Raw genomic sequence first — 21391 nt, 5'->3', positions numbered from 1 at the left:
AGTTCACACTTAAAGTAACAGAGCCCTTTGAACACGTTTGACACACTCATCAAAATGACTATCTCTTTATTAATATCAATATGAATATTTTAATGAAAAATATTGCAAAAATCTTAGGAACACGTAGAAAAATTATTTTAATGTAAATATATGGCTTTTGTTCTTAATTATCTGTGTTATCAATATACTTGTTACAAACACAGATGTAAATTTTCCTATTAAAGTAAAAATTATTTTTAAAAGGGCTCAGAAGCACATAAAACATTTTCACGAACGTAAAAATATAATGTAATTTGTAATTTTATTATCGTCCCTCTGTTAACAATCTCTTCGCTTATTAATTGCAGTGATTCTTTTAAATGTACTAGATGAGCAATACAGTTAAGTCTCGTTCAATACTAGAGTTTGTTTTTATAAGAGATAAAAACAAATGTTTAGACCGAATACAAATACAATATATAATTATTTATTCACAGTATTAACGTATCTTATATTTTTTTATCTTCAATGTGTATATACAACTTTTTCGCACAAATAATTTAGTGCCTATAACTTTTTGTATTAATTGAAGATTAGATAATCACATATTAATCGAGACTTAACTATACATATTATATATCTCTCAAGTGTGATCTGTAGAAAGCTACTTGATGCTAAAACGTGGAGTACTATTTACAATCAAGATTTTCCTTAACAAGCTTCAACTAGATTCATAATGTGTTGCAGGAAAATCAATTTAAAATATAAGTCAACATAAATCAAGTTTAGCTCTATACAGATCACATTGTACCGAGGTTTAAAACAAACTTTAAACATAGTTCACAGCTACATATAAAACATGTCTAAAGTATCATTGACTTTTAGCACCAGCTTAGGCATGTTCACCATCCTCTATAACCACTACTTTTGGCAAAGTAATATTAATGCTACCAGTATGCAAGTTTACTATTAACAGGCATAACAAAATAGGTCAGCAATTACCTTATATGTATCATTAAAAAGGAGCAATCAAACAAATGGACGGGTTTGGTTACTTACTCTACGCATAACTTAAATCAGGGCTGCACAACATCAGGCAGGTTCAGTAGCCACGTAGTATAATTGTGGTACATATCTCTGACATCCCCATCACTAGCCCGCTCTCCATGCTATGCTCCATTCCGTTTTATATGCATCGATACAAACAAAGTATTTCGATTACCACTGATCGAGGGTTGCCTCACCATCACTTTAGAAGAAAGTGGGGATGGGGAAAGCTTCCAAGATGAACTATAAAGTTACGAATGAAGGCAATGGAATAAACGTAATAGCCAAGCATGGCTAGTGGGCCTCCAGTTGTACAGTGCTGACTGAAGTGTTTAGATACACAGAAAATTAATGCAGCTTTAAGAAACATAATATTTTTTGAGCATTTCGACTGCTAAATTTGCTCAAGGGGCCATTCGTTTAGATGCATTTAAAATTTAATTGTCTTATATCTCTTCGTTTATGTAATTGATTTTAAAAAAGTTTCACAACTTTCTGTATCAACATCTTTGATAAACAGAGAAATTGTAAAAATTTTAAGCCCCAGGAACAAAATGGATAATATAATTATTATGATTGCCTTGGCGCACAATAAGTTTAACAATAACAAGATTTCCATTACGACATTTCGTACTGAAAATAATAGTTTTCTTTTTATAATAGATTTTGCTATTATATACGCACCTGTTTGTTACTTATTAAAATATGGCTCTTGGTACTACCCAGTCATATCAATCAAAATATTTCAAATATCCGAATTGATCCTACAATAGAGAATTATATTTTTTATCTTTTTACGAATTTCAATTATAATTTCTTATACATACCTAAATAAAACAGTCAATCAGGCATATCGATAGAAATTATGGGTACAACAGGCTTTGTTAGGTCAATTTTTTTAACGTGTTTTTCATTTTTTTCCGAAACCATTGGTTCAGATGGTGGTTGATCCTGATCGCTCCTCGGTTGGTATGAAATATTACCATATTCTTGAAGTAGTGGACATAATCCTAACAGAAAGTGGCAAAAATCCTTCCTAATACCAAACCACCCTAAAATTAACAACAAAGTTTAATTAACGATACTTAACATATGATACTGTTATTATTACAAAAAATTGGTTTTTTATGAAATTAAATAATTTTTTCTTACATCTGTTTCCACCTTTTGCATCAAAAGACATAAAAATAAGTGTTATATGAGATATTAAAAGCGGCATTGCTACCGTAGTATAATTTAGTGAAATATCTCCATCCAATTTGTTAGCTAGCAACACCTACGATCAATGTGAACATATTGTTAATAATATTTATTAATTATCATTGTATCTAATGTAAATTACAATTCTTACTTGGAACACTAAAATTGGAACCACAAGAAATGTGTATGCCAATGCTGAATTTAGAGATGTTCTCCTTTGTCTGGCATTGATTTGTGGAGTTCTTAATAAAACAGCGGCAAATACTATGGCATATAGGACAGCAACTAGAGATAAGCATAGTAGTGCCCAAAGAGGCACAAATACTACTTCCCAACTCCACGTTATAAAACCATCTAATCTTAACGCCAAGAAAATGAATTGTAATACATTAACTGCGCAAAACAATTCAAGTTCAAATGAACGATCGTGTTTTGCAGCCCAAATACATACCTAAAAATATAAAACATTTATACTTTCTGAAAGTTAATTCATATCATTTTAATACGTAATTAAAATTTACTTACAGCTATCGACACTATAGAGATGAAGATAAGTGGTATAAATACAAGTATCCAAAGGTGTCTTTCGGATTCTAATTTATCACATACTAACAATTCAAACATTAACAGGATCAAATGTAATGCCAAAGTAATTAACATTGCCTTGTAATGTACATAGGCATCTCCTTCTAGCCTCGCGTGCGGATGTCTCCACCACACATAACTCCCAATAGTAGCACCCAAAATTACCATGCTCTTCCAAAACCATATTGGGGTAAACACAGACCAATAACTCCACTCTATAAAACCATCCAGCCGAAGAGCAAACAAGGATGTAAATATCATCAAACAAGAGTGCACTAGAAATTTGCTGAAATAAAGATTTAAAGAAAATTAGTAATACAACTCTTTTATAAAAACTCTTTGTTAGATTTGTATTAAACTTTTAAATCAATAACCATTTGAAATACTGAAAACTAAATATTGTATGAAAATCACAATAAAGAAAAGAACAAGGAGCAATAAAGACTTACTTGAATCTATTTTAAAATGTTAATTAAATTACGCAACTTTAATTGTAGACTATATATCTTTGATAGATACGTGTTCAAACTAATTTAATACTTATGATCATTTACGACAAAGGTCAATAACCTCGTAACAACGACAAATGTGCTGAACAAAGCGGCGAGTATTTGTTTAAAATAAACATCTAATCCGTTTAGAAGATATAATTCGAACGAAAAGTTACACTATCGCAAGATATGTTTATTCAATTATCGAAGGGTTTATCCATTAATCAAATCAGGTTGCCGACTTAAGTGAGGGAAACTGAATCGAACACTCGATGATAAAAATTTCCGTATATACAAAATAACGCTTATTATTTTTCATTTTTTTCTTTATTTTATACACTGCTATAAGTATGAGATTTCAGTAGTCTGTGGTAATTCATTTTTCGTTTGTAGCTTAAAAGAAAATCCATGCAGCCCACTCGCAAGGTTTTACCTTGGATTGAAGTCTTGAAAGAGTGTTTGTAAATTCATGATTATCAGAAACGTTTTGTAGGCCAACTACTTGACGTAAATCTTCGCAATGTCCGCCGCGTATACACGCATCCCACTGAGAATCGTTTCATTTACTACACAATTTATCGCGGAAGCACACGTTCGGTGAGCTCTGCATTTCCGTTGAAAGGAAAAAATAAATCTCACTGTCCAGCACGCGAAAATTCGAATTGCACTGAAATCAGCCGAAGGCCAACAGCTGTCGACACTCGATACGTCAGTGTAACTCAACGTTAATAGAAAACTTCGTACCTATTAAAAACTCTCGTACAAATTGTGGTACACAAAATGGTTAATAATATACATATGCTTCACTGGTCAATTTTCTGATAAATAATAATATAATCGTTATCTCATTACTTCTCAAATTTCATCTTTCCGTAGATCCTATACAAAATTTATTGTTGGACCCCCTCAAATAGAATTTAATTATTCTTATTTAATATATTTAATGTCATAATAATTTGTATTCTATTAAAAATAGTTTCATATTTTCTAACTGAAATGTTATATACATCGTTTATTAAAACAATGCACAAACGTAAATATGAAAAAACTTAATAGATTCACATAAGGCTCCTTAGAATTGATGTATAAGTATACGATAATGCATACATTGTTTATTAACTAATAGTTTAAAAAATTCTTATCTTTAACCCTAATGTGCAACGTTATGAAGGTGCCGACAAAGGCCATAAAAATAAAAGCAATTCGATCAATTATATCAACACTTTCTGTGAACATAACTCGTGTAAAAACACCGCATATATTCGTAAGAATGGTTTTACTTAGTCTTCAAAAATTTGAATCATGAACTTCGTACAATGTAAAACATTCGTATACACTACTATTCAAACTATTTGTTTATAGGTTCAGTCAGAATTAATTTCTATTTATTAAAAGAACGTAGTCGACTCTTTAAAATTACAAATTTATATTAGTTACTTCTTAAAAATAATAATCAATCTGTTATTCTTTTATCAAAAGTACACATAACAAGTGAAAGGTAATGTACTTAAGATAAAAGATCCAATTGCTGTCATCTGAACGATCAACTATGATTTCATTGCTATGTTTGTATTATTCATTTATCAAAAGCACGTGTTCTTTTATCTGTTACGATCCAATGTCTCTACTTTATTTTTATTCATACATTCAATAATTAAGAAATTCACTCGATTAAATTCTGTCAGAGTAAAAGACCCAATTACTGTTCCCTAACCAAAAATTAAATTCTAATGAACAATATTTGGCAATACTTTCGTGTTGTTTATAGAACATTGCATAGATTGTAAATTATATCAGTCTAAATATTTATTGAAAATCTTTAATTAAACAAGTCGAATTGTACGTTATGCCACAGTCGACTCCAGTATTAACCATGCTAAGCGACAGGCGATAAAGTTGCAAGAGTTCGATTTTGCACTAGATAGACAAAGCTATACAAACATTACGTACTTTTTTTGCCAAGTGCAAAATCAGACTCTCGCAGTTTTACTGTTTCTCGTACAACATTACTAGCACTGGAGACGGCTATAACGTAACACATATTATATTTAATATTATATAATTTCGAAAATTTTTATTTTTAAGTAACGAGTAATGGAATTTTAAATTACAGTAGTCACTTTTAAAAATGATATTGAAGTATAGTAACATGTGTATCAGCCAATCAGCATTTACGTATATTCTGGTAAACAGTAGGGCGCCTTGTGTTTCCGGTTTGGAATGAACGTTCCTCTTTCCGTTTGTAACTTTAATCATGGCGGTGGGTAAGAATAAGGGACTTTCAAAAGGTGGTAAAAAGGGAGTAAAGAAGAAGATGTAAGTAAATTATACTATTCTTCGTTCGTACTTTAGACATTTATGATATTAATAATATAATTTCCTGTCTCCGATGTAGAAAGATGCGTCATATTAACACAGATTCTAATAACCTGTCATTCGAATGTTTGCATGTAATCCACGTTTAGTACATTGCTTTTGTCAATACTATTCAAATGAAAAAATTTTCTTCCGATTGTAACAATGAAGTTTAAGTAATGTTTGAAGTATTAGTTACTGATTATAATTAACCATTGACAGGAAATTAAATATTAAGTAATGAATACCGGAAACATGCTCCATAATTTATACGTTGAATTAAATTTTTTTTTCTATGAGATAAAATTGTGCATTTCATCTATTTTTAAGCTTAATTATTGAAAGGGTTAACCTCATTATATTTTTGTTAGTGTTGATCCTTTCACCCGCAAGGACTGGTACGATGTTAAGGCACCATCTATGTTTACCAACCGTCATGTTGGTAAAACATTGGTTAACAGAACCCAAGGAACAAGTAAGATATTTTGCAAATTCTTTAAAAACGGTTTGTAACTCCAGCTCCATAAAGGTTATATCAATACTTTATATGGCGTTTTATGTTACATAGAGAAATGCAGACCCTTACCATGGTGTTTCTTCATTTATGGAAATACTTAAATTAGCTTATGCTACAAATTTCGATCTTTTTATAAATCTTTTTTACTACCTGTAGTTTCAATTAAAAATTTAAATACCTTTTTTATTTTACAGAAATCGCTTCTGAAGGTCTGAAATATAGAGTATTTGAAGTCTCTTTGGCTGATTTACAAAACGATGGAGATGCAGAGAGATCTTTCCGTAAATTTAGGTTGATCGCAGAAGATGTTCAAAACCGTAATGTTTTGACTAACTTCCATGGCATGGATTTGACAACAGACAAATTGAGATCCATGGTTAAGAAGTGGCAGACTCTAATCGAAGCTAATGTCGATGTAAAAACTACTGATGGCTATCTCCTTAGAGTTTTCTGCATTGGTTTTACGAATAAAGACCAACTGAGCACTAGGAAGACATGTTACGCTCAGCACGCACAGGTTAGTGATCACATTGGTTCATTAGATTTTATTTTTGATACGTGCAACTCTAACATCCATTGAAATTATATTCATATTTTTTGTGATACATGAGTTGCATAGAGAAATATGCACTCGCTTACCACATTATTTCTGTAAGAAGGAGTAATGATATATGGTGTTGCAACAATTGTAATCGTTATGTATAATCGTAGTTTATTTAACGTATAAAAAAAGGGTTATTCACTATATTACCGACCTTAGAAATTTGAGTGCCTTTGACGTATGTAAAAAAGCAAAGAGGGCGTCATAGAGTGTTTTGTAGCAAAACAAGTATAAGACTCTGTCAGAATATTCTATAACATAATCCTTTCTTTTTATGTTTAGGTTAAAAAAATTAGACAAAAGATGGTAGACACAATCACAAATGATGTTACAAAAAGTGATTTGAAAGGTGTTGTCAGTAAACTTTTACCAGACGCTACGGCCAAAGACATTGAAAAGGCCTCACAAGGAATTTATCCACTTCACGATGTGTATATTCGTAAGGTATGTACAGTAACCATAGTAAAAGCGTTCTTAATAATGGTTGTAATGTTTTGTAGGTCAAAGTATTGAAAAAACCACGTTTCGAACTGAGTAAACTGTTGGATCTCCACGGCGACGGCGGAGGTAGCAAAAGCGAAGAAGTAGGAGAAAGTGGCTCGAAGGTTGACAGACCAGAAGGCTATGAACCACCTGTACAGGAATCTGTTTAAGGTGGTAATTCTCTTTCACTATTTGATATAAATAAATGTCACGTGACGGCGGAAAAACTGTTTTCAGCTTTATTTTCTTCGTTTACCTGCTTATTTATTTTAGTTAAGAAGGTTTAAACATTTTTTTCGATGATTAATATAACTATAAAGATTTATTATTGAAAACATTATTTTCGTATAATACAACACATCGGCAACACTCAATTAATACAAACAAGCTAGTAATTGCTAACAAAAGAATTCGTAGTTTATTTGGTCATATTATAATGTGAAGGTACTAAAAGTGTTACAAACTAAGTACAGTGATGCCTTCAAAATTGGTCGGTTGCTATCCCCACCAGTTCTTGGAGCTGGCTTTCCGCTTGCCCTGGCGGCCAAGTATGTTTATGTTTTTAAATCTGCGAGATATCGATGTGCCGTATTGTGCATCTCTGTCTCATTCGCAGTCTGAACGGTCCCGAACGTCGGCCAATTTCCAAGGCATTACTGTAACGAATAGTTAGTGCGACAATGCTCGGGTAGCGAGCGACCAGCACTGTACTAGTAGTGCTTTGAAACTGTTATTCCAGGATGCCAACATGAAAAACAACAATACGAAGAAAAGTATCTTTGTAAGTACGTCAACCCAGTACATACTGTAACAAAAATAAAGCGTATGAGAATTTGATGTGTTAGTAGTATACATATTGACTTGGCAAAACTTCCATTGAAATACTTACACTCTTAAATGCCTCCGAGCAGCTGGTAAGGTTTCCGGAAGTTCATTTAGGATGAAAACTCTTGCGGCTCGTATACACGTTTCGAAGTACGCGTCTATATCCATGTCGTTCCCATGTAATTGGTACTTTTCATACTCCACCGGATTAAATAGTTCTCTCACTACGGTTATGTTTGAATTTTCAAAGTCCCATTGATTGTTAGCATAATACTCAAAGACTTCAAAACCTTTTTGTATCCGACGTTGCACACGACACATACTGTGTATAGTAAGATTTTTATATCCTTTAATATCGTTAAATTATTTTGATTTTGAAATCGTTTATTTTCTATAGATGAATAAATTAAGGTACGGTTTAAGGGATCGTAGGTGTACTTACATCGGTTTGTAGCCTGCAAGAAAAATAAGCGAATCTAAGAAATAGGCAGGTATCATGTGAAAAAGTAGAACGCATATATTGTGCAGAAGTCGTGACTTTTTCATACTGCCGCCCGGATACCAGACGATACCATTCAAGGGTACTTTTTCTGTTATTTTTCGACCGCGCGCAATAATTTCTGCCCACGACACCTAAAATTATCACGTTAAAATTACTTCGACATTAAAAAAACACGTGAAAATAGTTGAGAAATAGTTTAGAAATACACCTTGAATTCGTTGCTACTCGTAAGGTTGTAAACTCTTTTTTCATGATCTTTATGGTAAATAAAATTCCAGGAACTGGCCAAAATAGCGTTTACAGCAATGTCGACTGGTAGATAGTCGGCATAACTATTTTCGTTACAGTACATTGTTCGAATTACGCCTTTTCCAGCACCGATTAAAAGTCCCGTTGGCCCATTTATGTTATCTGTCCACCCCGGTACAGGTTCTTTCCACACAGGTATAACTATGCTCGGTCTAAGATTAAAAATGTCATTTTTCTACAATTAAACAGTCTTACAATTTTCACAGCAGTCGATGAATTTTATCTACCTCAGTATAATTGCTGGAATCTGTGGCATCGCTTCTTCGACGAGACCTTCGGATAAGGCTTTAGTGAAAGCGTATGTATTTGGATAGTTTCCTAAAATTTTATCTGTCATAGCTTCAACGACATTATCATCCATCCATTCTACACATTTGATTATTTTGTGGGGATCTGCTGGCGGGGGATACGGTTTTTCTCCTAAGATCTAAAAGAAATTATAAGTCAGGGCTCATTGTTTTGGTTTAGTGAATTTTCACGACGTAGCAAGGTTTTACAACATAAATAGTGGTTCAGACCGCTTTTCTAGAGAACAGAAGTCTATCTATGAATTCTTATACAGGATGTTCGGCCACACCTGGGAAAAATTTTAATGGGGGATTCTAGAGACCAAAATAAGACAAAAATCAAGAATACCAATTCGTTGATTGAGGCTTCGTTAAAAAGTTATTAACGTTTGAAGTTTAAAGCACGCAGCTGTTCGCAGATTGCCGTTCTACAGGCGCGACTTTAAACGTTAATAACTTTTTAACGAAACTTCAATGAACAAATTGGTATTCTTCATTTTCGTCTTATTTTGGCCTCTAGAATCTCCCATTAAAATTTTTCCCAGGGGCGACCAAACACTCTGTACATAGTATTTTTTGGTAAATACTCGGAGCTCGGAACCGTCGAGTATATTGACAACATATAAATACATAATAGAAGCTCGAATATTTAACACTAGAACTACCGACAATTATAGTGTGTTTATTTGTACCAAAGAAATTGAAACGATAGATCCGGAAAGAAATATATAATTTAATGAAAATAAGTGTTTATATATTCTCTTATAGAAAATTACGATTTCAAAAATTCAGTCGAGTAAATTTTTTACAAGTTTTATTAGAAATTACGAATGGGTGATTTTGACTGGTTTGGTAGTTCTAGTGTTAAATTGTAATGGAAGATGTTAAAATGTATGTTTTGTATGATAAAATGTCTTTTTATTTCAAGATTGTAGGCGCAACGTTTTGATGTAAATCAGTTCCGAAGCTCTGTCGTCCGATAAGGGTTACAGTGATGTCTTGGAAATTGGCCGGTTGCTGTAACCACTAATTCTTGGAACTGGCTTTTCGTTTGTCCCAGTAGCCAAGTATGTATATGTATTTTAATCTATTATGAGATATCGATGCATTCTTTGAAAGAAAGAGATACACAGGATTTCTTGAAGAATCTACCCCCTTCAACTTTGGCCAGTTTCGGTCCCAAATATCGCCCAATATCCAAAGCACTACCGTAATCACGACACAAATTACTGTACTTTTTCTTCAAGGTGGCAATACGCAGTGCTAATATAAGCAAACAGTTTTAATTGTTTCATTTCTTTGGCCAGGTCCAGCATCTGTTTCGTGCCACGTGTGTTCAACAGAACTGCTCTCTTCAATAGCTCATCGAATCTGAAAAAATTCGACGGTTAAATTCAGTAAAATAGTTTTCAATTATGTTTTACAGTATGTTGTACTAAATTACCGAACGGTGGCAGCCGCGTGGTACACAATGTTAATCTTTTCACAAAGTGTTTTCCTGTCTTCCGCCGAAAGTCCAAGACCTGGCAACGATACATCCCCGTTTATGACTGTCACTGCTTTCTGAAGCGCTGTTAATCCTTTTTGCTCTTTAACTTTTTCAAATAGCTAAAACGAACGATTCCTAAATGATGTTGCTGATCACTGAACATTTGATACATTACGTCATTATTGCGTATAAGTTGTATACGCTCACGACTACGTGTGTATTTAGTTAAATACTTCTTGATAATTGTTACGATAGCCAGGTCAATTGTTAGGTCTGGGTATACATACATATGTAGATCTACGATTATTTTAAAATACTTGGAAGTTTTAGTAAGGACATCTACGAGCAATGTAACAATATTTATAATTATGTTAAAGATTCTCTGTAGTAAATCGAGAAACCATTGAATGAATAAGGAACATTAGCTTTAGTACGTACACAGGTCGCGATTACCGCGTATTACGTGGTAATGTGACCGATCAACAAACTTGTTTTTTCGCTTTTCCCGAGTTTCTAATAGATGCTGTTACAAACGGCAATGACTCAGCGTTGAAAGAAAGGAAATCAAACGTGAGACATACTTCCATGTTTTATATATGTTTTTATAATGTTTTACGAAATGTTTGTATCGTTTACGTGTATGTGTAGTGTTATACACCTTTGATTTGAAAATGTAGAGCAAATAGTTGCAAATATCGTGAGATGCCCTGCAAAATATGTCACAGGAATAATTACGATGTTGTTCGTAGGATAATCGATGACGTAAATTGTTTGCTCGACAACATTGGCTAATTTATTTTGCAATATTCACCGGGTGATCTTGGACAAGAATGAGATATGAAAATTAAAAAGAATGAGACATGAAAATTAAAAACGTTAGAGAGTTCAATTTAATCTCAAAAGATAGAAGAGTGTTTTCTGAATATACAAGTGTACATATTTGTTATAATAACCACGTAATGTAATAAAAATATACATTTGCATATTCAAAAAACAGTCTTTTACCTATTAAGATGGGACTTTCTAGCATGTGTATTTTTCTTTCTTTTTGTGTCAGGTAAAGAATTTTTCGTAATTAAGCAAAAATATAACTATTAATGTTAGCATATTCAGGAATCTTTTCTCTATCTTTTAAGACAAAGTGGAATTTTCTGATGTGTTTAGTTTTCGCGTAATATCTCATTTTTGCCAAAAATTGGGTGTTTTTACAAAAACTCGTATTTTTCGAAAACCGAGGCTGATACAGCAATTCCGTTTCCAGATTCGTGTTAGGGGAATGGAGCGTTATAAAAATCACATAATGCATATTGCAAAACAGGAAAAGGAAATTAATTTGTGGAGCACTGTTCTACAAATTATGTCTGATAATTTACGGAAATTGCAGAAATTGTAAGAATCATTTTTCCTTGTTAAATGATTCATAAGATGTCGTGGATTGACCTGTTTGACTTTCTTTCATGCCGTGTGTTGTAATTCATCCTCTTCTGGCAGAGTCATTTGCATCCCGCGTCCGCGTTTCGACACACGTGTCGTTTGACGCTGTACTTTGGTTCTCAGAATCGGTAAAGGTCTAGAATTTTTAATTCGAGTAATCGAAACGAATGAACAATACCAAGAAAAATTCGGTCATTCGTATGGTAATTTAAGCTAGTTGAATTGTTTGAGTTACACGGACGATGTTAATTATTCGAAACGTTCAATGCTCGGTTCGTGTCGCATTTTACTCACACTTAACACTGATAATGGTAAAAATGGTAATGGGGTCTCGAGACCTCAGAAAAATGGGCTGAAAAAATACATCGGGTGAAAGGTCTACTCGTGTATCTCGTCTGTGTTAATAGAATTGCAAAGAGTCTATTATTACAAAATAAATTAACGTGCTTTCATTGAACAATAAGTTAATCATATTTTACCGTATAAATTGCTTCATTGTGCTACACGTTTGCAATCAATTTAATACATGGAGATTTTTTCGATTTCTTTGTGAGTTTGGCTGTTACCGGTTAAGCAGATCTGACATAACACATCACCACACGCGATGTAAGAACTTTCACCGAGCTCGAGACTCCATAGTGATGATAATATTGTTCGCCATCCTCGTTAGACGCGAGGCCTTGACTCAGTTCTACGCTTTTTTGTCCCATAACGTAATTACGCAACTGAGCGGTGTACTTTCGCCGTAAAAATGGCGAATTTAATTCTTTACTTTATACCAAAGGTTATATCACTATTGATCAAGAATTTCGTATCGCAAAAGCTGATGCTTAATAGCGTATCATGAAATCGTATTTCACGGGCGAGAAAATCGGATTGAAGGATTTTAATGTTTCAAAAAGCAAACGACGCGTATTTTAATGGAGAATATGTAGAAATTCTAAAAATATTGAAAAAGCTGTTCGTTAAAACTCCATAAAAATGGTCCAATTTTCAAACAGCCATATCTCCTACAATAATGAATATATTTCAATGAAACTTTTTTCTGGACTAGAGCTCACGGATACCTACAAAAAAGTATTAGACAACTTTTCTGTAGGGCGTCAAACAAAATTATTAAAAATGGAAAACGGGGGTAGGTGTCTAAATTTTTTGGCGAAAAAAAAAATTTCAAATCGTTCTGGAAAAATTATTTTCAGTTGAGGGCGTCACTTACATTCATTTTTGGTGAATAGACACACCCTCGAAATCCTACGCACTTTCAAGAAAAAAATTCGATTAGGTGGACAAATTTTTCGACAAAATTAAAAATTTTAAATTGTTGTGGAAAAATTATTTTTGATTGCGGGGGTCAATTACAATCATTTTTTGTGAATACACATACCCCCGAAATCCTACGTACTTTCGAGAAAAAAATTCTTTACCGAAAATATACTGTGTGGCCGGAAATGTTTCTCTAACTTTTTAACGAAGCCTCAATCAACAAATTAGTATCCTTGATTTTCGTTTTATTTTGGCCTCTAGAATCTCCCATTAAAATTTTTTTGTGGGTGGCCGAACACTCTATATGTATATCATAGATCCAGGAGCGATCAATTTTATTGGTGTCAGGTGCCGAAAGAAATTTGTATTCAATATATGCAATGGAATACAAAAGTTGTAGACACGTTATTTTGACGATTTAGAAAAAATTAATATAGTCAATTCAGATAATCGGAGTGGTTTCTTTGATTTGTGGAAGTAAAAAAAGGTTATAGAGTCATCGAAAAATGTCACCGAGCTGTAATTGCAATTTTGAAGTGTTTATTTCTCTGTTATTAAAATGTTAAGTAAGAATTTTGTCTAAATTGGCTAAATTTTGGGAACCCGTTGAAAAGTGAAATTTGTTTCTTAATGGAACTCAAAGTATTGCCATAGACACGTATAAAGGTGATACTTTCTAATTTACAAATATGTACAAATCAAGAGGGCACGTTTCTCAGCCCTGGGCCTCGAAGACCTTAATTTGACCCTGGTAATTACACTTTCTCTGTACATATCGCGTGAAGTATCATAAGTTAAAAATCTTTTATATGATGACATAGCTATTAAATACTCGTAATGTATATTTAAGAAAGTGGATTGTTATCATTTTTGTGACTTAATAATCAGACATTTTTCGTTGATATTCGAATTCCTCCAGTATTTAACATTGCTCGTAGTATTCACCTTTCTCTCAAATACTTTCCTGTAGAAATTAGGCCAAGAATAATTCCTCTAAACAGAAAAAGGTTCACGTAACAAACCTGTTTACACATACGCGAGTACTTCAAATGCTTTTTCTTCGTAGTTACATAATGTAGGTTTTCCGTTTGGCTTTTCTATAAATTAAACTAGAAAATTCTGTATAAAATACTTCGAATGTATAAAAGCATTTTCATAGAAAAGGAATTTTAATAAACTTTGGAGTTAAAAAATTCTTCAGTTTGATCGACTACAACGGATTATACAAATACCAAAGTTTCGATAACATTTTTACCATTTGACTCGTCGCTTATATTTTCAAAAAAGAAAATGGGAAAATGTTATTAAAGTACATAGTCGAAACGTTATTTTGTATTTTATCGATTTAAACAATTTTCAAGTAAGATTAAATAATTGTCACCTAAAATGAAATATATAGAACTTCATTTACAGTTTATAATTTAGTTTTGGTATTCAGCCGATTTTACCTTTGTCACTTAAATTACTGTTAAATCATTGAAAGACTTTTTGAAAATCGCGCGAATCACTTACCGCCGAGTTGAAAATTTCTTCCAGCCGATCATTCGGGTCTTTTCCCTTCTTTGGTCTGACGAGCACGTAAATTTGTTCCGTATTTGACAGACATCGAAGAAATTTCTCGATGATAACTTTTCCTAAAAATCCGGTACCACCGGTGATCAAAATATTTTGATCCTTGAACGTCAGTGCTATTCTGTCTGGAATCTCCACCTCCATATTTGTTTCCACTTTTGTTACTGTCATGGACTCTTGCCCAACTTTATGAAACTAAAAAAGTGACACCTTTTAGTTTACTCCAGTTGTAGCTCATTTGTGAATAATTTGTACCGGGCATAACGATTATATGTATACAGGGTGTTCGACCAACCCTGGGAAAAATTGTAATGGGAGATTCTAGAGGTCAGAATAAGACGAAAATCAAGAATACCAATTTGTCGATTGAGGCTTCGTTAAAAAGTTATTAACGTTTGAAGTTTGAAGCACGCAGCTGTTCGCAGATTGCCGTTCTACAGGCGGAACTTTAAACGTTAATAACTTTTTAACGAGGCCTCAATCAACGAATTGGTATTCTTGATTTTCGTCTTATTTTGGCCTCTAGAATCTCCCATTAAAATTTTTCCCAGGGTTGGCCAAACACCCTGTATACACAATACATAGCTTCTTAATACAGAAATTATTTTGATAGTTTTCTATTACTCCCGATTTTATGAAAAATAATGTCTTCATTACCACTTTTATATTTAAAGATATTTTACTTAACGTCTCATAAATATTGATTCCCTCAGTCATCGAAAATTATCGTCGACTGGTTTTACATTTGCCACAATAGGCGTGTGTATTAATTTATTAATTTGCTGCGTAACTTGTTATATAATTTCTACAATGTTCCAGATTGCAAGAAACTTACTCGGGAATTTCGAAATATTTGAAAATTGCTTTCCAGAGATACGAAAATGGAAATTTCTTTAAAAATCTCACAAATCTTCGAGCACAATCATTATCATAGACGGACATGAATATGTAAATGAATCTCGTAAATTCTCGAGCGCAATCATTGAATTAGACACACATCAATATATAAATATTATATTTTTTTTAAATAAATGCGACAATGCTTTCGTTAGTCGTCATTTGTATATCACAATAGAGATTTATCTTTCTTATATTATTATAGATATGATTTTCTAATTCGGTAAATGACACTCGTTGTATTTATGAATTTAAATGAAATTCGTAGTTTCGAAAGACATACATACTTTCAAAAACCATTCGTTTCTTTTTTTTTCAAACATTCATAATTCATTTGATGATATTTCGTACATCGAGGAATTTAAATCAAAATTACAACACCTGTTAAACAGTGCCTTGCATTCTTTTGATGTTGATCGAGTCTATTTTTGTAGGAAGTAACCAAAATATTTGACACGATCTATGAAAGTAGTACGGATGTTGAACAGTTTGGATTCGCGTAGTTGATGAGAACGTCGAGATAATTGTTGTCGCTAATTGCTCGAACGCGAATAGTATCAGTATCGCGATTAAAGCGGAGAACGGTCGAGGTCCAGCCGAGGCAAACGCAATGATGCAGACAGACGTTGCAATTTACGATGTTTTCTCCGTTTATTTGTAGCACTGTTCGCCAATGTACGCGAATCTCGTCAGTGTACGCAAAAGGAAAAAAAAAGAATGCGTCGAGGTATGCACTTTGCATATCAAGGAAACACTTTTAAGGCTTTCCGTACAAAGTGTGCATGTACAGCATGACTGTTCTTCGCAAACGACCTCAAAAATGTACGTGTATTGCATTTCAACTTGCACGATGCAAGTAAACGGGGATACAGACATACAAGAGTAACTATAAATTTATCAAGTTGTTAATGGAAACAGCTGACGTTCAAAATATAGTTAATATACAGTATGCGTTTATTTTCAGAAATCTATTCGAATTAAACTTGGTACTGAAATAAAAATGTCCAGGTAATGTTCAGGATAAACATTATACTATAATAGTATAATAATATAACCTTGATGCATCTAAACGATAGTTAGACTCAATAAATTTGTAACACGTAAAAATAGAAAACAATATAAAGAAATAACATGTTCGCTTACTTTTGTGTAATTACATAAATTTCGCAAATTGTTCAAGTCAAATAGTCATTGGTTAGGACTGACTATTACAAACGGTCGATAATTTAACTGCAGATGGTAAAACAATCTAATTGGAAATTAGAAATTATTGTACGTTGTAATTTTTATTAATAATTCGAATTGGAATCATTAACGCGTTGGCTGTCATGGTGGTCGCTGGTAACCGGCATTTTAAATTTATAACGTAGTGCAATATTGTTTACAATAGTAAAAATAGTGAAATTGTAACTCTACTTTAATTAGGAATGCTGTAAAATAACAGGTACACCATTATTGATTAGTTCTATGTTTCACACTATAATCTGAACAAATGTCAAGGGCTTACTGCATAATAGTAAATGTGTTATTGAAAGATATTAGAACCATTATAAATTTTATTGTTGAGAAGATAGATATACATACATATAGAAACATTGCAAAAAGTATAAAGTTTTTATTGGATTGTATTTTCTATTAGATAAGATCGATTTTTTTATTTACGTTTATCAAATTATCTAAGAACAAAGAAATATGTAAACGGAAAAAGGTTCCAATTTTTGCTTTAAAACAAGTATTTATACTACAGGTACAAAAGAGGAATATTGTAGAAAACAATAATGTTCATAATTAAACATGGCTGTAAAATTAAGCTTTCCTAACAAGTAGCATTTTTGTGTTTAACTCGAATACTAAATATTTATAATTGTGGAAAAGTAGAAACATTTAATTTACGTATGCCATTAATTTTTCACTCAAGAGTAAGCCGCAAAAGCCGCAAATTGGGGTTTAACAGTCAGCAGTCTATTATTTTTTATTAAACGTCACAATTTTTTAATGTGGTCGCAAAGCTCAATTCAGAGATAGATAAAATTCTTATTTAAATACAAACTTTCGAGTATTTAAAATAATAAAATGTTATTTAGTTAAATAAGTAATATAGTAAGTATTATAATAGTTGAATAAAAATACAAATTGCAATTATAAACAGAAATATTTTACAATGAACCCATAAAAATTTAACTGTTCGATCGAATCGTTGCTCTTATTAGTTATCTGTTATTCAAATAAAATTTTACCGATCTCTTGCTTAAACTTTAATATTCCAGAAACTTTTTAATCAGTTTTATTACAAACAAATTGAAGAAATTAAATTTAATTTCAATACTTTGACTCGAGTTCGAGTGATTTTTAGTCTGAAAACAAAACTAAGAAAATACGTATCATATAAACGTATAAAATATATTATATGAAAATGTAAAGATAACCTTTAATAAGTTTTTTAATAATAGTTCATAGTGTACAATTTAAATTTCTTGCATACTTGTACTTTTTTTTCTTGTATACTTCATTACATCAACACTTTTTTATGGGTATTCGTAAGGTAAATAATTCAGTGTTCCATTTACCTTTAATTTTTATAAATAAATAACTCGAACTTAAATTTAATTTCCTTAATTTGCTTGTACGACTGAATTAAAAAATCTATTTTTTTTTTAACGTCTGTGACATGTTTTCTCACGTTACACAATTTTAGAGAGATTTTCAAGAATGTATTAAAATTAATTAGGAGACTGAGAATAGTTTTCAAAATAATAGAAATCTTTTTATGGGATAGAATCTATTTATAAGAAAAAATGTTACGGTCAAGAAAATATTGCGTGTGTATGTTGCAACAATTTTTACGGGAATACGAGGAACGTAATATAGCGTTGACAAAGAAACGCGAATGACAGTAGCATAACTCGAGATATTGTAAGAGATCTTTGCGATAGGAGAGTAGTAGGTCACTTTTACTTTACTTCTTATCCCCATCGTATTTCACGTGTAAATTCTCAACATTTCGAAATTTCACGTTTTCGACACTACTATTTGAAGGATGAAATAATTTTTTTAATTCATAACTGTTAATTAATTTTTTGAGGAAGCAATTTTCCCTTGCAAATTCTTAAATACTCTTTTTTTAGTTTACTGTTTATCAACACTAGAACTACCAAAGTGGTCAAAATGATCCATTCGTAGTTTCTAATAAAAATTGTGAAAGAGTTATTCAACTGGATTTTCGAAAATTTATCGTAACTTTTTATAAGAAAATGAATAAACATTTATTTCTTTTTAGTACAAAAAAGTTTTAATTTCTTTTGGTACAAATAAATACACTATAGTTGTCGGTAGTTCTAGTGTTAAAGTGGTGTGCACGATATTTTAGAAACTAACCGACATCGAATTTCGATATCATCGAAGGAAACACTTTTACGCGGATATTGAAACTGGATAAAATTCAAAAATTAGAAAATGTAGCTTTATACAAAAATTCAAGAACGTTACAAAATGGTCATCGAATTAAAAGTTTTCCTTTCAAGCGTGTGTCGTTTTGAAAAATTTTACTTTTTTCTCATAATAAATTCAGTGTTTCAAGAATCTCGTATATGATATAATTCAACGTCAGTTCAGGGCATTTTTCGAAACGTGAAAGTGCACGTAATGAAGCCACGTTTTTTCTCATCGTGTTATGCATCGGAGCGTACAGATACCATTATAGGTAGCTCTTTTTCTTGTATAAAAATTATAGAACCTTGTTAAGTAACCGACAAAACCAGTTGAAAACTTCAAGGAAGGTCTGGTTTATACTTTCTCTAAAGAAAACCACAAACATGACCCATTTTTTGAAGAGTTAAAATAAGAGAACTATTCAATGTTTACATTAGGTACTCAGTATAGAGTATTTAATACTTGGTATTTGATATTCAGTATTCGGTATTTATCTAGCAATACTTATATTCAATATTACGTTGAGCATTTGTCTATTAGTTTAATACCAAACAATATATTGAATCATCGTATTATATATCGGAAAATCCTGGTTACTATTACGTTAATCTATTGCTTCAATTAGAAAGTTTGGTGTTCCTAATTCTAAATAATTTGTCATGCATTTTACAAAAGACAATTTTGTGAACCGAACGTCAAAATTAATTATCGTAATTGTAAATTTATTTAAATATTGGAACGCGCGTTGTACGCATTTTTAAGTATTCGAAACGAGTATTTGTTAGAAAACTACTTGTTTCCAAAGCTTTCTTGTGGTAACATGAAACTGGTTTACAGCGAGTAACTTCGATTCGAAAATAGTATTTATACATATTATACGCATCAAAGCAAGTAAATCAACTGGTAAATTGAAAAGTATGACAATGTTGCAAACACTGAAAAATTCAGATATGCCGCACTTGAAACACTTGCTCGATAAAATGAGATTTTCTCGCGACACATATTGTTCGAAACACAAATTGCAAAGATGTATTTAAACGATACGAAATTAACACATAGTGTTCAAGATACGTCGAACACACGAGTATGATTCGAGAAGTAAATGTTCACAAAGAGATTAAAAAGGAAAATAATAAAAATTGGTTGGAGCGTAAACACTTACAAGATTGAAGAAAATCCTTCTTCCTTCGTTTTATCCGAAATGCAAAATCACTACTGGCAGATACGGCCAAAGAAAGCACGACTGTTAGTAACAGTGACCGGCTAGAGACTATCGTTCTTGCTCCGATGGTGAGCCTGTTACAAACTGAGAAAGCATAACGCTAGCCCAATATTTTCCTGGACGATCATCGTCACCGGTGCAGGTCCGTATACCTTGCTCCGTCTGATTCATGTCTCCCCCCACTCGTACTTTAAAGAATCCCCCCGTCTTTTAATTTCGATACAGCATACATTTTTAAGGATTTATCCAAGTATTATATATTATAACAAAGTATAATTGCTAGTGAGTTTATAAATTTTTGTATTTGTCTATTTGGCTCATGTTTCTCCCACTCGAGTAAAAAAAGAATTGCTTCTCGCTTGTAATTTTAACGAAGTAAACATTTTGAAGAATGTATGGAAGTAGAGCTCATGGACACCTACAAAAAAATACTAAACAAAATTTCCGTAGGATGTCAAAAAAATTTATTAAAAATGAAAAACGAATTTTTAGGAAAAATTGACAGGGGGTAGCGGCTGCCATTTTTCGACGAAAAAAAAATTTCAATTCGTTCTAAAAAAAATTATTTTTGGTTGCAAGGGTCAATTACAATAATTTTTGGTCAATAGACACACCCCCGAAATCCTACTCAGTTTCGAGAAAAAAATTCTTTACCGAAAATATCATTTCTGGCCAGAAATGTCAGTCCGAATGTTCATGCGAATCTTTAAAACATCATAACTTCTAAACGGATTGAAGGATTTTAATGTTTCAAAAAGCAAACGACGCGTATTTTAATGGAGAATATGTAGAGGTTCTAAAAATATTGAAAAAGTTGTTCGTTGACACCGTAAAGTTAGAAAAACTCCATAAAAATGGTCCAATTTTCAAACAGCCATATCTCCTACAATAATGAATATATTTT

At 32.2% G+C, this 21391-nt stretch overlaps 3 protein-coding genes and 1 long non-coding RNA gene across 5 annotated transcripts; 2 read left to right on the top strand and 2 right to left on the bottom strand.

The window, feature by feature from the left end:
* Window positions 1–48: 48 nt before the first annotated feature.
* Window positions 49–3952, bottom strand: LOC122401795 (transmembrane protein 185A). The gene is made up of 6 exons (XM_043404151.1): window positions 3736–3952; window positions 2752–3097; window positions 2378–2677; window positions 2179–2302; window positions 1854–2078; window positions 49–1790 (listed from the first exon to the last, which is right to left on the bottom strand). The coding sequence occupies exons 1-5, from the start codon at window positions 3771–3773 to the stop codon at window positions 1867–1869; spliced, it is 1020 nt and encodes a 339-aa protein (XP_043260086.1). The 5' UTR covers window positions 3774–3952; the 3' UTR covers window positions 49–1790; window positions 1854–1866.
* A 1551-nt stretch (window positions 3953–5503) lies between these two features.
* LOC122401824 (40S ribosomal protein S3a) lies at window positions 5504–7490 on the top strand. The gene is made up of 5 exons (XM_043404205.1): window positions 5504–5618; window positions 6029–6132; window positions 6369–6691; window positions 7058–7219; window positions 7276–7490. The coding sequence occupies exons 1-5, from the start codon at window positions 5557–5559 to the stop codon at window positions 7426–7428; spliced, it is 804 nt and encodes a 267-aa protein (XP_043260140.1). The 5' UTR covers window positions 5504–5556; the 3' UTR covers window positions 7429–7490.
* Window positions 7491–7639: 149 nt separating this feature from the next.
* LOC122401823 (fatty acyl-CoA reductase 1) lies at window positions 7640–20683 on the bottom strand. Of its 2 annotated transcripts, XM_043404202.1 has the most exons (9): window positions 20428–20680; window positions 14880–15134; window positions 10626–10789; window positions 10417–10552; window positions 9122–9321; window positions 8794–9046; window positions 8526–8716; window positions 8148–8405; window positions 7640–8063 (listed from the first exon to the last, which is right to left on the bottom strand). In XM_043404202.1, the coding sequence occupies exons 2-9, from the start codon at window positions 15108–15110 to the stop codon at window positions 7928–7930; spliced, it is 1569 nt and encodes a 522-aa protein (XP_043260137.1). In that variant the 5' UTR covers window positions 15111–15134; window positions 20428–20680; the 3' UTR covers window positions 7640–7927. The 2 variants fall into 2 exon arrangements, with proteins under 2 accessions (XP_043260137.1, XP_043260138.1); XM_043404203.1 differs by lacking the exon at window positions 7640–8063 and having other exon boundaries at window positions 8304–8430; window positions 20428–20683.
* Window positions 8986–10396, top strand: LOC122401825. Its single transcript, XR_006259464.1, has 3 exons — window positions 8986–9029; window positions 9104–9192; window positions 10110–10396. It is a non-coding gene; the product is annotated as an uncharacterized LOC122401825 (long non-coding RNA).
* Window positions 20684–21391: the final 708 nt, after the last annotated feature.

Source organism: Colletes gigas, unplaced genomic scaffold (assembly GCF_013123115.1).
Source record: "Colletes gigas isolate AHSC1104 unplaced genomic scaffold, ASM1312311v1 Colletes_gigas_Sc00028, whole genome shotgun sequence".
NCBI lineage: Eukaryota > Metazoa > Arthropoda > Insecta > Hymenoptera > Colletidae > Colletes > Colletes gigas.
This window is presented reverse-complemented; position numbering and strand designations above follow the sequence as displayed.

Excerpts from the sequence above, each read along its gene's own strand:
- LOC122401795 (XM_043404151.1), bottom strand. The coding sequence starts at position 3,773 with ATGAATTTACAAACACTCTTTCAAGACTTCAATCCAAG. Across the intron at positions 2,678-2,751 it reads TCTCTATAGTGTCGATAGCT|GTATGTATTTGGGCTGCAAA; the intron begins GTAAGTAAATTT and ends TTATATTTTTAG. Across the intron at positions 2,079-2,178 it reads TGCAAAAGGTGGAAACAGAT|GGTGGTTTGGTATTAGGAAG; the intron begins GTAAGAAAAAAT and ends TGTTAATTTTAG.
- LOC122401824 (XM_043404205.1), top strand. The coding sequence starts at position 5,557 with ATGGCGGTGGGTAAGAATAAGGGACTTTCAAAAGGTGGTAAAAAGGGA. Across the intron at positions 5,619-6,028 it reads AAGGGAGTAAAGAAGAAGAT|TGTTGATCCTTTCACCCGCA; the intron begins GTAAGTAAATTA and ends TATTTTTGTTAG. Across the intron at positions 6,692-7,057 it reads GTTACGCTCAGCACGCACAG|GTTAAAAAAATTAGACAAAA; the intron begins GTTAGTGATCAC and ends TTTTATGTTTAG.
- LOC122401823 (XM_043404202.1), bottom strand. The coding sequence starts at position 15,110 with ATGACAGTAACAAAAGTGGAAACAAATATGGAGGTGGAGATTCCAGAC. Across the intron at positions 10,553-10,625 it reads CACGCGGCTGCCACCGTTCG|ATTCGATGAGCTATTGAAGA; the intron begins GTAATTTAGTAC and ends GAATTTTTTCAG. Across the intron at positions 8,064-8,147 it reads GCTCGGAGGCATTTAAGAGT|TATGTACTGGGTTGACGTAC; the intron begins GTAAGTATTTCA and ends TTTTTGTTACAG.